At 42.8% G+C, this 16,152-nt stretch overlaps 1 protein-coding gene across 2 annotated transcripts; it reads right to left on the reverse strand.

Annotated features, from left to right (window-relative positions):
- Nucleotides 1-448: 448 nt before the first annotated feature.
- Nucleotides 449-16,134, reverse strand: LOC122911007 (HLA class II histocompatibility antigen, DP beta 1 chain-like). Of its 2 annotated transcripts, none has more exons than XM_044255486.1 (6): nt 16,105-16,134; nt 15,835-16,006; nt 6,766-7,029; nt 5,139-5,420; nt 4,468-4,578; nt 449-906 (listed from the first exon to the last, which is right to left on the reverse strand). In XM_044255486.1, exons 1-6 carry the CDS (start codon nt 16,129-16,131, stop codon nt 884-886), a joined length of 879 nt encoding a protein of 292 aa, XP_044111421.1. In that variant the 5' UTR covers nt 16,132-16,134; the 3' UTR covers nt 449-883. The 2 variants fall into 2 exon arrangements, with proteins under 2 accessions (XP_044111421.1, XP_044111422.1); XM_044255487.1 differs by lacking the exon at nt 449-906 and adding an exon at nt 2,544-3,401.
- Between the last annotated feature and the right edge of the window lie 18 nt (nt 16,135-16,152).

Here is a 16,152-nt window from a genome sequence, read left to right on the forward strand (position 1 = left end):
AATCCTCTACCCTCAAGAGGGCAAGCTTCAAAACAGGACTCAGTGGTTAGAATTCTGAGTTAACGCACAGCTTTCGGACTGTCCTCAGATGACACTATGTTAGGAGGAATTTTTAACCAAACAGAAGATCAGGGAGACTCTCTTCTCCTTGTCAAACCCTAAATTAATGTATTGGTTCTGTTTTATAAGGACTCTAAGATAACAGGCAAATGTTTTTGTTTTTGTTTTTTAATTTTTATTTATTTATTTTTAAAAAGATTTTATTTATTTATTTCACAGAAGTCACAAGTAAGCAGAAAGGCAGACAGAGAGGGAGAGAGAGAGAGGAGGAATCAGGCTCCCTGCAGAGCAGAGAACCCCATGTGGGGCTCGATCCCAGGACCCTAGGATCATGACCTGAGCTGAAGGCAGAGGCTTTTAACTCACTGAGCCAGCTAGGTGCCCCAGGCAAATGTTTTTAAACTAAGTTCCTTTTAATTATGACTCCAGATAATATTAAATTAACTCTTAGGCATTATAAATGCTGGCTTGTCAGACCTCTCTGGTAAGGCTTATTTTTTATCAAAATCCCAAATAGTGAAGTCCCGTGAAGTGAAGGCAGTGCAGGCAATGTGAGGCTCATTCACAGTCAAGCTTCTTGGATGTGAAATTCTTTGGAAACTAAGTGGATTGCCTCTCTCTTTTTCCAAGATGATGGACAGTGGAGATATGAATTACAACTTAACTTTCTCATTTGGAGCACTGAGAGGTAGGCTACTATATCTGGCATTGAGTAGAAACCAAAAACTTCAGAGAACAGAATACTTTCATCTGCATCCTTTGTACTTCAGCTTTTCAAAAACTCTTTAATCCAAGGGCATGGCTGGCTCAGTCGCTCTTGGTCTCAGGGTTGTGAGTTCAAGTCCCCTGTTGGGCATAGGGATAACTTTTTAAAAAAACCTACTTAAATGCTAATAGGATTCATAAAACATTTGTAATAGTAATTTCACATAATAATAATTAAATATAATTATATGAATTTAGCTCTATGTCTTCTGCAATAACCCATGTTTCCAGAAACCTAGTCTTTAGGGTGTTTTCTGTATCAACATATGTCTTTTTTGGATAAAAATGGATACTCATGTTATTTTGAAAGTTGTCAGCCAAATGAGTGGTTTGCCTCTGTGTGGAAAAGAAGTAACGTAGCAGGTCTACCATCCTTTTGGCCTGCTTACAAAGTTGGCCCCTGCCTGGCATCTGGGAATTTGGATTTTTCACAGGGTTCCCACCATTTTCAGACCTGATAAGAATATGCTTAAATTGTACCTAAACTGTACAAAAATATGGTTTATGCTGAACACCTGCTTTCCTTCTGCAAGTCTGGAATTTGGGTATGTGCTGGCAGATGGTGCCTACATGACCAGGCTCCAGTAAAAATCCTGAGTGCTGAGCTTTTCTGGCAGACAATATTTCACACGTGTGATCGCAACTCGAGGCTGGAGAAATTAAGTGTTTCCTGTGGCTCCAATAGGAGACGAGTTCTGGAAGCTTACACCTGGTTTTTCTGGGCTTTGCCCCATGTGCTTTTTCCTTGACTTTGCTTTATAGACCTTTGCGGTAATAAATCACAGCCATGAGTACAACTACATGATTCCTCCTAGTGAATCACCTCATCTGGCTGGTCTTGAGGACCCCCGACACAGCCCTTTATTTAAAATCACCAAAAACTGACTGAAGGTTATAGTTTATGATGATATTGGGTCAAACTGGTTTTAAGTAGTCACAGGGAAGAAGGTCAGTGAAGAAAGGAAAGCTCTTTAAGCTTGGATAAGGCCCATCATTTTTGAGAAATGATACTAATCTATAAATGTTACAGGAATTAGAAGTTTTCCTGATTACTATTATATGAAATTTGGGCTTAGGGGCATTACATACCATGAAATGATGGAAACAAATACGATTTCTGTCTTGGTCTGAAATGTTAATTAAAACGATTTATAAAAATCATAATAAAGTGTATTCTAAAAGCAGACGCATGTCTGAAAAAATCTGGTATACACTATGACCCATCAATTGCACTACAGGGTATTTACCTCAAAAATACAGATGTGGTGAAAAGAAGGGCTGTATGCACCCCAATGTTCATAGCAGCAATGGCCACAATAGCCAAAATGTGGAAAGAGCCAAGATTCCCTTCAACAGACGAACAGATAAAGCATATGTGGTCCATATACACAATAGAATATTACTCAGCCCCCAGAAAGGATGAATACCCAATTTTTGCATCAACATGGGTGGGACTGGAGGACATTATGTTGAGTGAAATAAGCAAGCAGAGAAAGTCAGTTGTCACGTGGTTTCATTTACTTGTGGAACATAAGGAATAACATGGAGGACATGGAGGGGAAGAAATCGAAGTGAGAAATGAACCATGAGAGACTATGGACTCTGGGAAACAAACTGAGGGTTTTAGAGGGGAGGGAGATGAACCTGTAGGTGGGTATTAAGGAAGGCATGGATTGCATGGAGCAGGTATTATATGCAAACAATGAATCATGGAACACTACATCAAAAATTAATGATGTACTGTATGGTGACTAAAATAAAACAATAAAAATTTTTTTGAAAATCTGGTATATACTTGTCTTTGGCCCTTTGGGAACTGGAGATATATTTCCTGACTCAGGAAGGGAAAGAATTTCGGGTGATCTGATAAACAGAGAGTCATTGGGTAAGTCTGTTTTTATGCCTCGATGTGAATAGTATTAACAAAGAACTATAATATTAACATATTACACCTGTATATACAATTCTGATCTTCTGTTGGTTTTTACACTTGGAAAGCATATTCTTAGTGACTGACATACTTTATCACTTTATCAGTCGTGTATGAATGTCAAGTCCAAGCTCAGTGTCTTTTCCACATGGAATTTCTAGGGGTAATGGTTCCACCCTTCACTGGTAAGAATGCAGCATGAACTTTGGTCATCTACAATGATATAAAGCAAACTTTAGGGGGTCCACTATCAGTTGGCCTCCAGTTCAATAGGGAGAACTGATCACCATCAAGAAGTTTATTTCTCCATGACTAGATAAAACAACTGTGACTTGTCCAGTGATCACCAAACCCTTCAACCGTAAGCATAGCCCATGACCATCTACTTCCTCTCAAAAAAAAAAAAAAGAAAAACAACATTCAGTTTAGATGGTTTATGTTCCTCAGGAAAGGTCACTCTATAGACTGGAAGAACTTGAGAAAGAGGAAGTTTGTTGAAATAAAATGCAGAGACTCAGAAACTGGCCTAAGGGAGCACAATTTAGCCATTATGTCCTTTCTGGATGTGGGAGGTTGCTGGACAACAGGAATATCAGAACCACTTTTTCCAAGGCTACATGTGATGTCTGAGATCAGTTCAGGAGCCCTGTGAAGAAAAAGAAGGAGGAGGAGAAGGAGAGGGAGAGGAGAGAGGAGGAGGAGGAAGAAGAGGAAAAGAGGAAGAAGAACAATTATTCATTTATTTATATTTACTTTTAAAGATTTTATTTATTTATTTGAGAGAAAGCACAAGTGGTGGGGAAGGGGAGGAACAGAGTGAGAGGGAGAAGGAGGCTCCCCACTGAGGCGGGAGCCCAATGCGGGTCTTGAGGCCAGGACCCCGAGATCATGACCTGAGCCAAAGGTAGATGCTTAACCAAGTGAGACTCTCAGGTGCCCCAGAAGAAGAATTTAAAACAATCCAAGCTTAAAGTCTACAATTCCTTTCTGTCTAGAGTCCCAGGGGAGAAAAAAATTATAGCAAGAGGTTAAATGTTGATTTAATGAAAAATGGTAAAGAGTTTCTGGAGTTCCTTCAGCAGTGGGGCAAAGTCATGCTCTGTAGCCACACCCACTTAAAAAGGAAAATAGGAACAAGAGTTGGGGGCATTTGGGCTCAATTTGAGAGAAAGGAGCAGCCTCAGAGTTTCTCCTATTGTCCGGGCACGTCCTGTGATCTATCCTGACTGAACACAGCACACTCATTGAATGCTCCCAATCTCGTGTTGCAATGAAATGAATCACATCCAAGAAAGAAAAAGGGAGCAGAAATACCACCTGATGGCTGAGGTCCCTGTCATCCTGAAATGAAAGTGACAGGGAAGATGGATTGGTCATTGGGAGAGTAAGGAGCAATGGCATCTTGGAAAGTTATCCAAACATTTCCACTGGCGTCCCCATGTCACCGGGAATGAAAGCAGGGCCCGCTCTGCAGGTGTGAGTCCCCAGACCCAAGAGAACACCCTGAAGAACAGGCTATCTGACGCCCTGTCTTACCGGACCCTTTCTCGGGCTACGCGTCTTCCTCCCTACAGGGCTGTCTTTGCCTCATCAGAGTCTGATTTCAGTGGCCTCTTTTGCTCTGTTGTTTTGCTTTTCTGTGAAAACGTCCCTACTGAAGAATAGTGACACAGTGGAAAGACAGTATCAACCACTTTCCAGAAGTTTCTTACCTCTCTGCCTTCGAAAACGGAGGATGAAGCTCATTCCAAGGGCAATGAGTCCTAGCACAAAGCCTCCGACTCCAGCCAGCATCTTGCTCCGGGCAGAATCAGCTTGTAGCCCTGGGGAGAACAGAAGTCAGGGTGACTCCCCGCCTCCATGGGCCCTCCACCCCAGGGCCCTGTCTGACATCAGGAGCCTGATCTAATCTGCCACGGAGGGAAAAGGAATGGGATAAGGCCAAGTGCGGAGCCACTATGGAGAAGGAGTAGGTGTGGAAAGCACTCTGAAGTTTGGGGCCTCAGAGTTCTGGCTTCCACAGGAGGAAATGCTGGTTTTAGGTCAGGCATTAAGTCCAAGCTTAAGGGACTGAAGGGAGGCTGAAGGGAGAGGCATTTCCATGTCTGAGGCCCAGTCATGAAGGTGACTGCCTTTCTGTTTTGTTTGTTTGTTTGTCTGTTTGTTTGTTTTTTGACACAGAGAGATTCCTTAGATGCTCCCCCCGCCCCCCGCCCGGGGCAGGATAAATGTGTATGAGGATTGCCAGATCTTCCCTGCTCCCAGCCAAGGCTGAGGCCTGTTGGGTTGCTGAGGATCACAGGGTAGCGTTGTGCAGTGACACAAGACAAAAAGAGCGGACCTCCGAGCCTGGGGCCTGGAGGGTCATCAGGGAGTAACTCACTCCACTCCACGGTGACAGGACTGTCCAGGCTGGGGTGCTCCACTTGGCAGGTGTAAACGTCTCCCTGCTGGGGGGTCATTTCCAGCATCACCAGGATCTGGAATGTCCAGTCTCCGTTATGCATCAAGTTGGTGGATAAAACCCCAGCTGTTTCCTCTTGTCCATTCAAGAACCAGCGGACTTGAATGTGGCCTGGGTAGAAATCTGACACGTGGCAAACAAGCAGGTTGTGGTGCTGCGGGTGCCCCTTCTTAGAGGGGGAAACGTGCACTTGAGGCTGGACTGGGAGGGGAAAAGACTCTTGTTAGGGCAGCTGAGACAGCCAATGCAGTGCATTGAGCGGTTTTCTTGCCAAACAGATTTCTCAGATGTTAAAGATGAATCCTATCCCCTAATAAGCTACTTAGAGGCAGGAGATGGGGAACCCAGTAGAAAAAAGGAATAAAACATTCAAATGTTCTAAGAATGACCTTGTCATACCCAATAATGCAAGAGCAAAGAAGAACAGGAGAGGGTCAGTTGGTGCTCTAGAACACTTCTGCCAGAAATGTAGGTTGACAGTGACTAATATTCTTTGAACAGAAATATTGGACCAGCAATGAGGCTACCTGAATTTACATTTTTCTCATCTTGTTCAAAAAGGTGTATAATCCTGCCAGATATTATCTTGGAATCAGAATATATTCAGCCCCTAGATTTCCTCTGATCTAGCAGTCTGATATTCTCCTTAAAAAGAAGAGGAGAGGGGCTCCTGGGTGGCTCAGTGGGTTAAGCCTCTGTCTTCGGCTCAGGTCCTGGGTCCCAGGATCCCAGGGTCCTGGGATCGAGCCCCGCTTCAGGCTCTCTGCTCAGTGGGGAGCCTGCTTCCCTTCCTCTCTCTCTCTGCCTGCCTCTCTACCTACTTGTGATCTCTGTCTGTCAAATAAATAAATAAAATCTTAAAAAAAAAAAAAGAGGAGAAAATGGGATGCCTGGGTGGCTCAGTTGGTTAAGCATCTACCCTAGGCTGCCATCATGATCTTCATGAACCCTGGGATCGAGTCCACATAGGACTCCTTGCTTGGTGCAGAGCCTGCTTCTCCCTCTGCCTGCTGCTCCCCCTGCTTGTGCTGGAACTCTCTTTCTCTCTGATAGATGACAGACAGATAGATAGATAGCTGGGAGAAGAAATAAAGTAGCTTGGTCTGTTGTTGTTGTTTTTTAAATTTTTAGATTATTTCTTTATTTATTTGACAGATAGAGATCACAAGTAGGCAGAGAGGAGGAAGCAGGCTCCCTGCTGAGCAGAGAGCCCAGTGCAGGGCTTGATCCCAGAACCCTGAGACCATGACCCAAGCCGAAGGCAGAGGCTTAACCCACTGAGCCACCCAGGCGCCCCAGCTTGGTCTGTTGTTGATTTTAACCTGTCTCCGGGCTTCCTCTACCAGGAAAAAAAAAGGGTTGTCGCAAAATCCGCAAACCCAATGCTGCTGGCTCTTTCCTGTCTGCCCAGCGGGGTAGTTTGGCCCCTTGCCCCGCTGGCCTGGCCCCTGGGCTCCGTGCGGATTCCCGGTCCCGTCCGCCGCTCCCGCCTCTGCCGCCCAAGTCCACCCCGTGCAGAGTGTCTGCTTCAGACCCGCCCTGTCACCTCGGCGCTTCAGCGTGAAACCCTCGTCCAGGTCGAAGTTGTGCTTGCACACGGAGTCCACGGCGCTCCGTCTCAGGTACAGGAACTCCCTCTGGATGTTCCAGTTCCTGGCAGTTATGCGGCCCAGCTCGGACTTGGCGACAAACACCCCCGCGGCGCTGTCGAACTGGACGAACAACTCTCGGTTGTACGTGTATTGCTCCAGGAAGCGGTGCGTCCCGTTTAACTCCAAGCAGGTGCTCCGCCTCTGGTAGACGTAAAGATCTGCGGGGAGTAAACCAGGAGGTGAATGGAAGAATGTCTGGGAGAGGGGCGCCTGGGTGGCTCAGGCCCTGATGCCAGAATCGGGGATCAAGTCCCCCATCACGCTCCCCGCTGTGTGGGGGTGGGAGCCTGATTCTCCCTCAGCCTCTGGCTGCCCCTCCCCCTGCCCCCCCCAATAAATAAGTAAATAAATAAATAAAACCTTTAAACAAAAAGAATGTATAGGGGAATATAATAATGAATATGGGGGGGGGGCGCCTGGGTGGCTCAGTGGGTTAAGCCGCTGCCTTCGGCTCAGGTCATGATCTCGGGGTCCTGGGATCGAGTCCCAGAGAGCCTGCTTCCCTCTCTCTCTGCCTGCCTCTCCATCTACTTGTGATTTCTCTCTGTCAAATAAATACATAAAATCTTTTAAAAAAAAATAATGAATATGGGGGTGAGGAAGCATTTCTTAAGCAAACATAAAATCACAAAGAGCTATGCAAAGGGCACCACTAAGAAGTTAAGAGACAGAATAGAAATACACCATACAGTGATAGGGAACTGGGTAAGGAGTGGAAATGGGAATTTATAGGAGAGGAAACTTGCAAGGCAGACTGCAGCTCACCAGTGGGAAGAAACTTCAGAAAGTAATGAGACTGAGATCTGTTAGACTCGGAACAGTTAGAGTCTGGATAGGTCCATGCTGGTGCTTGGCGGTGTGGAGAAAGCATCATATGGGGTGTAGCTGCCCACCCTCCCATGGCTAGAAGGACACTTGGTCAACTTGAAGAGATGTATGCCATATGACTCAGCACTCCCACAACTTGTTAGAGGTCTAGAATGTCCACACAGGTCCATAAAGGGACAAGTAGGGGCTGTGGCTGCCTGTGGCATTATTTATGACCCTGAGGAATTGGCAGGAATCAGTTGGTGTGATCATACCTGGGACAGCAAACACCTAAAATCTGTTGTCGATGTGTACCATGGAATATTTTGTTAAAGATTTTATTTATTTATTTATTTATTTATTTAGAGAGAAAGCATGAACGGGGGAGGGCAGAGGAGCAAGGAAAGAGGATCCCAGACAGACTCCCCGCTGAACATAGAGCTGGCATGGGGTTCGAGCTCAGGACCTTGAGATCATGACCTGAGCTGAGATCAAGAGTCAGATGCTCAACCGACTCAGCCACCCAGGTGGCCCTGGATCATGGAGTGTTATGTAACCATTAGATGAAACCAAATGGTTGTACACTTTATAGTAGAAATATTAAAAATATAGGCATAAGAAATATCTATCTTGAAAGAATGCATAAGAACAAAAACTATGTAGGAAACCCACTAGAGTGGGTGGGTGCATTCTCTGTGTATTTTAGAATCTTATCACAATGGTCCCATTAGGGACACGCAGACAATTTGATTTTTTCCCATGTCCTATCCTGTTCTTTACACTTGAACATTTTAAGGCAAGTTACTCTTTTATTCATATTTGTATAAAGCACCTAACCTAAGCCTTAGTAAATTCTTTTTTTTTAAGATTTTATTTATTTATTTGACAGACGGAGATCACAAGTAGGCAGAGAGGCAGGCAGAGAGAGAGAGAGAAGGAAGCAGGCTCCCCGCTGAGCAGAGGGCCCGATGTGGGGCTCGATGTGGGGCTTGATCTCAGGACCCAGAGATCCTGACCTGAGCCGAAGGCGGAGGCTTAACCCACTGAGCCACCCAGGCGCCCCACCTTAGTAAATTCTTATGAATCAGAGAATGAGCAGAAAACTGGTTTTGTTTTTTAACATGTTTCCAGTTTTACTGACATATATTTGACAATAAAATCATATATATTTAAGGTGTGAAACATGATGGTCTGATATATGTGTACATTGTGAAATATTCAGAAGTCAATCGACATATTCATCATCTCATACAGTTACTAATTGTCCTTTTTTCTCCTTTGGTGAGACCACCTATGATTTCAAGTACACAATATAATATTGTCAACTATAGTCACACTGCTGTACATGGTTCTCCAGAACTTACCTATAACTGAAATGTAGTACTCCTTGAAAAATATCTTCCTATTTTCACCTCCTCCAGCTCCTGTAACCATTTCTATCAATTTGACTATTTCAGATTTCACACATAAGTAAGATCATGCAGTATTTGTCTTTCTACATCTGGCTCATTTCACTGAACATAATGTCCTACAGGTTTATCCATGTTGTTGCAAATGTCAGGATTTCCTTCTTTTTAAAGGCTGAAGAGTATTGCATTGTGTATATATACACCATATTTTCTTTATTCATTCATCTGTTCTTGGACATTTAAGTTGTGTCCATATGTTGGTTCTGAGAATGGTACTGAAATGAACACAGAAGAGCAGGTATCTTCAAAATCCAGATTTCATTTCTTCTGGATATATGCCCAGAAGTGAGATTGCTGGATCATATGGCAGTCCTATTTTTAATTTTTTGAGGCACCTCCATACCGTTTTCCATAGTAGCTGCACCAACTTGTATCCTCACAGCTGTATCTGGTTCTCTTTTTGCCACATCCTAGCATCATTAATCTTCCACCTTTTGATTCTATCCATTCTAACAGGTGTGAGATGATACCTCACTGTGGTTTTAATTTGTATTAGTGAAGTTGATAATTAGTAAAGTGAATTAGTAAATTCATTAGTAATGTTGAGCACTTCTTCATATACGTGTTAACCACTGTATGTCTTCTTTGGAGAAATGTCTATTCAGATCCTTTGCTGTTTTTTTAAATCAGGGTTTTTTGTTTGTTTGTTTGTTTGTTTGTTTGTTTTTCTATTGAGTTACATGAGCTCCTGCATTTCGAATACGTGGTTTGCAAATATTTTCTCCCCATTCCATAGGTTGCCTTTTCACTGTATTGTTTCCTTTGCTCTGCAAAAGCTTTTCAGTTTGTCTGTTTTTGCTTGTTGCCTGTGTTTTTGATGTTGTATCCAAAAAAATCATTGTGTAGACCAGTGTCAAGAAGGTTTTCCTTTATGTTTTCTTCTAGGAGTTTTATAATTTTGGATTTTACATAAATCTTTAATCAATTTTGAGTTGATTTTAGTATATGGTATGAGATAAGGGTCCTATTTTATTATTCTACATGTGGATATCCAGTTTTCTCAATATCATTTATTGAAGAATGTCTTTCCTTTATTGTATGTTCTTGGCACTCTTTTTTTTTTTAAATCTTTTTTTTTTTTAAGATTTTATTTATGTATTTGACAGAGAGAGTGAGCACAGGCAGATAGAGAGGCAGGCAGAGGCAGAGGGAGAAGCAGGGAGCCCAATGTGGGACTCGATCCCAGGACCCTGGGATCATGACTTGAGCCGAAGGCAGCTGCTTAACCAACTGAGCCACCCAGGCGTCCCTGTTCTTGGCACTCTTGTTGAATATCAGTTGACTGTAGATATATGGATTTATTTCTGGATGTCTATTATATTCCACTGTTGCCTATATGTCTGTATTTATGCCAGCATCATAGTGTTTTGATCACTGTAGCACTGTAATACATTTTGAAATCGGGAAATGTGATGCTGTGTTCTTCTTGCTCAAGATTGTCTTAATCATTCAGGGTCTTTTGTAATTCCAAACGACTTTTAGAATTGTCCCATTCTATTTCTGTAAAGAATCCCGTTGGAGTTTCGAAAGGGATGGCATAGAATCTGTATTTAGGTTGTATGAACATTCTTCTAGTCCATGAACGTGGATGTCTTCATTTATCTGTGTCTTCTTTGATTTATTTTACCAATTTTTCAGTAATTTCCATTGTGTAAGTCTTACTTCTTTGGTTAAGTTTATTCCTAAGTATTTTATACTTTTTGTTGCTATTGTGTGTAATTGTTTTCTTTCTTTATTTTTGTGATTGTTTTCATGTGTGTGTGTGTGTGTGTGTGTGTGATTGTTTTCTTAACTTCAGTTTGGATAGTTCTTTGTCTGTGCATAGAAAGGTGATTGATGTTTGTATTTTGATTTCATATCCTGCAAGTTTACTGGATTTGTTCTGTTTTTACTGGATTCATTGGTATGTTCTAATAGTTTTTTTTGTTGCGTCTCAAAGGTTTTCTGTCTACCTGAACATGTCATCCACAAACAGGGATAATTCTATTTCTTCTTTTCTGATTTGGATATCTTTTATGTCTTTTTCTTGTCTAATTGCTCTGTCTAGGATTATCTTACGTTGAAAAGAGGACGCAAGAGTGGGCATCCTTGGCTTGAAACAGATTTTGGAAAGCTCTCAGTTTTTCCCCATTGATAAGATAGGCTGTGCACTTTTCATCTATGGCCTTTATTATGTTGAGGTTAAGGTCCCTCTACATTTTTGTTGAGAGTTTAATCATGAATGGATGCTGAACTTTCTCAACGGTTTTTTCTGTGTTTGTTGAGATGATCATGTATTGTTTTTCCCTTTCCATTTGTTGGCATGGTGTATCTCATTGATTGATTTATTTGCTTATGTTCAAATCTGCTTGCATCCCAGGGATAAATCCCACTTAGTCATGGTGTATAATTCCTTTAATATGAATTTGGTTTGTTTGTATTCTTTTGAGAATCTTGAATATATATTCATTATGAATATTGGCCTGCAGTTTTCTTTTCTAGGGTTGTCTTTGTCTGATTTTGTTATCAGGGTAATGCTACCAGCAAAGAATTGATTATAAATTACTGGCTGCCTGGAATCTAATTGGGGCTCTACAGCTGGCTGTTGAAGGAGTCTTTAAATTGCAGCTTCTCTGTGTGACTTAAAGTGTATCATAAATGGAAAGTCCAGAATGAATTTATCACACAACTGCCCAGACCACAGAAATGAGGACAGTGCTGCACAGCGGCAGAAGTAAAGGATGTTTGAAGAACAGGTCAACACAAGGCTCACCCTGTGATTTCAGGGCTGAGCTCAGGGAGCCCAAGCTCCAGACGAAGCTCCTTCCTCCACTCAGGAGTCTTTCTGAGTGGCTGTCAAAGGGCCCATCCTAACAGTAGGAAGAGGTGTGAGGGGGTCTGACCATCATCTCTGTCTCTGCGGAGATGACAAGAGTTGATTTGGGTGGTCTCATCAGAGTCCTTGTCCTTCCTTAGGGCTCCACATGCCCCAACTTGAAGTTGCTCAACTGGTTGCTCAGGGAAGAAGAGAGACACCACAAACCTCAGGGAGCCCTATACAACTTTAGACTACAAGGGCTGTGCTACAGTAGCACTTCAGTTCTCTCAGCTCTACCAAGCCGTTCTTCTTGCTCTGGGCTCTGCCCCTCAGCCTCTGAACCCCTGGCCCCATCCACTTTGGAGTCTGTGCTCTCTGTCTTCCATCAGCCTACTGCTGATACTGCTACTCTACTCCCCCATACTGAACTCCATTTCCTGTTCCACTGAGAGTTTTCCCCACCTGTTTCTCAATGAGGATACAATTCTGTTAGTTCTGAATAATGGTTTTGATTTTTTTTTTCAAAGCAGTGAACTTTTAAAAAACTTCTGTTGTAGTCCCAGTAGTTTATTTTTGCTTTAATTTTCCTTGCCTCAAGAGACATCTAGAAAAATGTTGCTATGGCTCTTGGTGGGAACACAAACTTGTACAGCCTCTGTGGAAAACACTATGGAGATTCCTCAAAAAGTTAAAAATAGAAATAGCCTATGATCTAGTAATCACACTACTGGCTATTTGCCCCCCAAATCTGAAAACACAAATTCAAAAGCATATATGAACCCCGGTGTTTAATGCAGCATTATTTATACTAGCCATATTATGGAAACAGCCCAAATGTCCTTTAATAGATGAATGGATAAAGAAATGTGGTTTATATATACAACGGAATGTTATTCAGTAATAAAAAATAATGAAATTTGCTATTTCCAACAACATAGATGGAGATAGAATAATGCTAGGTGAAATAAGTCAGTCAGAGAAAGATAGATACCATCTAACTTCACTCATATGTGAAATTTAAGAAATAACACAAATTAACAAAGGATAAAAAGAGACAAACCAAGAAACGGACTCTTAACTATAGAGAACAAATGGGTGGTTTCCAGAGGGAGAACAAGTGAAGGGGATTAAGAGTACATTTATCTTGATGAGCACTGAGTAATGTACAAAATTTTGAGTCACTATATTTTACACCTGAAATAGTATAACACTATGTGTTAACTGTACAGGAATTAAAAATGTAAAAAAACAGTAAAGCAATTGACTTTTTTTTCCATAATGAAATCTTTTTTTTTTTTTTTTTTTTTAATTTATCAGAGAGAGAGAGGGAGAGAGCGAGCACAGGCAGACAGAGTGGCAGGCAGAAGCAGAGACAGAGGGAGAAGCAGGCTCCCCACCGAGCAAGGAGCCCGATGTGGGACTCGATCCCAGGACACTGGGATCATGACCTGAGCCGAAGGCAGCTGCTTAACCAACTGAGCCACCCAGGCGTCCCTCCATAATGAAATCTTATTTTCAAAGCAGACAAATGTCACAAAGTTCTCTCAAAACTGTTTCCTATGTGTACTTGAAAAATATTACAGAGTTTCTAAAACTCTTGAAAACATCTGAATTTTCTAAAGTAGAGCTTGGGGGTGCCTGGGTGGCTCAGTGGGTTGAGGCCTCTGCCTTCAGCTCTGGTCATGATCCCAGAGTTCTGGGATCAAGCCCCACATCGGGATCTCTGCTAAGCAGGGAGCCTGCTTCCTCTCTCTCTCTGCCTGCCTCTCTGCCTACTTGTGATCTCTGTCTAATAAATAAATAAAATCTTAAAAAAAAAGAAAAAAATAAAGTAGAGCTTGAAAATTTCAGGTGCAAAATAAATCTTTCTAGATAGGACATACTAAGAATATGTAATTACCACAGGATACAAGGAAGGTAATATGGACGGAACAATAAGGATGTCCATAGACCAGCTGTGTGGCCTTGGGCAAGTAAAGCAACTTTAAGTTAGACTCTCACCATTTTCACCTGTAAAAAAGGATGTTACTATTATTTTTATTATTTACCTTGAAGGACTATGTTAAAATTAAATAAAATGTTATAAATAAAACCTAGAGCATAGTATCTGGTCCTAGTCACTGGAGGTTAAAGCCCTTCTCCTTGTCAAGCTATGATGGCTTAAATTATGTGGAGACGAAGAGAAACACAAAGGACCGAACCCTAGTTTGTTCAGAATGGCTCAAATGGAGCTGCCCTTTGAGGCACAACATTAGTGCTTGAAAAGGAGCTTTCATTAACTTAATACTGATAATTTCTTTCTTTCCACCTCGTCTTTCACTTGGGAAAGGGAGATAGAAGAAGTGGACTAAACAGTAGATTAAATCGCCAGGTGTATTCTGCCTCCCAGGTGTGTGATAGGTTAGAGTCCCAAGTCTTCAATGCCAGAGTGGCAAATGTCATGAACAAAGAATGTTTCAAGTGGCTGTTGGAGCTACATTTCTGTTTCATCCATGAGTTGGATGCTTTCTTTCTCCAAAGTTTTCTTCATGACCCAATAGTCACTAGTGTTTTCTTAACAACTTCAGGATCTCCCCTTTTGTCTCTTTTTATTTTTGCTCTGTTGGAAGTTGAAGAAATCTTGAGGAGTTGGAGGCATAAGAAGTTGGAGGAATATGCCCAACCCATTGGGTCCAAGTTTCCAGGACTCATATTTCACTTAGTAATGAGTTCCTCAGCATCAAATCTGTGCAGAGAGCTCCTGGTCCACCTGCTTGCTCCCCATAGCAGTCTCTCTCACAAGGTAATGAGACTATATTCATTCTTCTTAAATCTGAATCCACTGGGTTCTCCATCTCATCCCACCTCTCCTACCACACCACACTTCTCGCTATTCACTCCAAAGGATACCCCAGCCCCGTTTTCAATGTACTTGTATCAGCACCACTGTCCCTGGGCCCCACAATAGAGTTGCCTCTCCTGTCACCTCTTGTGGGACGCTGTCTCATCTCACCAGCTACTTCCACAGTTCCTCTGGCTGTCTAGGACTCTCGTTTCTCCATTTTTTCTCTCATGGCAGGCATGAGCCCACAGCTGAGCTGCCCTGTCTAACTCTCTGCCCATATGAGTCAGAAATGTCTGAAATTTTCCCTTCTCTCTACCTGAGAAATGAGTACATTGGGATAGAATTTGAGCAGATGAATTTGGGAGTTTCAAATGCTTTTATCCCTGGAAATTAAGGAAGGAAACTGAGAGTACCTGATCCTCAGGAGAAAGTGGGGCTGGCCTTATGGATGGGGATGAGGAGGTTGGGAAATTTTAACATAAACAAATTCACCATTCTATCACAAATGGTCTTCTTCATGGTGAAGAAGAGGTCATTTCCTGTTTCCCACTTCTTCTCTGGCCTGTCCTGATGTGCCCTGATCCAATTCCTGATGTGAGGGACAATCAGCTACACTGGTATCCTGTTGGTCTTAACCACAGCTTGTCCTCATCACCCTCCCCTGCTGCTCTGGCCATCATTGGTTCCTCACTGGTTCCAGGGACAGTTCCTGCCTGGTTCTGTGGAAGGGGCCCTTACCTGGAGTGCTGATTCTACAGGGTGATCTTCAGATCTTGGACAATGCAGACTAACCCTAATTTCCCCCTTCTGATCTTTGGTGGATGCTGAAATGTCACTTTGGTGACCCTTTTGTGAGAACCTTGTCCCTCCAAAATCACTCCAGACCACCAGGTACCATTGTCCCCATCACATGCACACCCTCATCTCCTTCTCTCTCTGGTGAGAATGGCAGTGCTTGTACGATGTCAGAGCCCCAAAGTCTTTCTCAGGGACTGGGCCCACATGGAAAACTCCCTAAGGTCATTCCCTGAGCTGGGTTCTCCAAGAGGAGCAGCTCTGCACTTACCTGGGCTGTCTCTGCTCTGAACCAAAGGGGAGCTCAGCATCACCAAGGACATCATGAGGGCTGCCATCCCTGGGACCTCAGTGATCCTCAAGACCACCATCCTGGAGCCTGGGAAAGGATGGGGGCCGAGACACTTGCAGTCAGAGCAGCTCTCACTCAATGGGCTCCACTCCTAAAATATCAGAGATGATGAGTTTGGACAGGCTTCCTTATTCCCTGGGTGTGGCCAGATTCTGAAAAAGGAACCAATAAGCAGGAATTGTTACTCACCAGACAGAAGTTTGGTATAAAGCACATGATTCTTTAAGGTGATAAGAT

Source organism: Neovison vison, chromosome 1, assembly GCF_020171115.1.
Source record: "Neovison vison isolate M4711 chromosome 1, ASM_NN_V1, whole genome shotgun sequence".
In the NCBI taxonomy this organism is placed as follows: Eukaryota; Metazoa; Chordata; class Mammalia; order Carnivora; family Mustelidae; genus Neogale; species Neogale vison.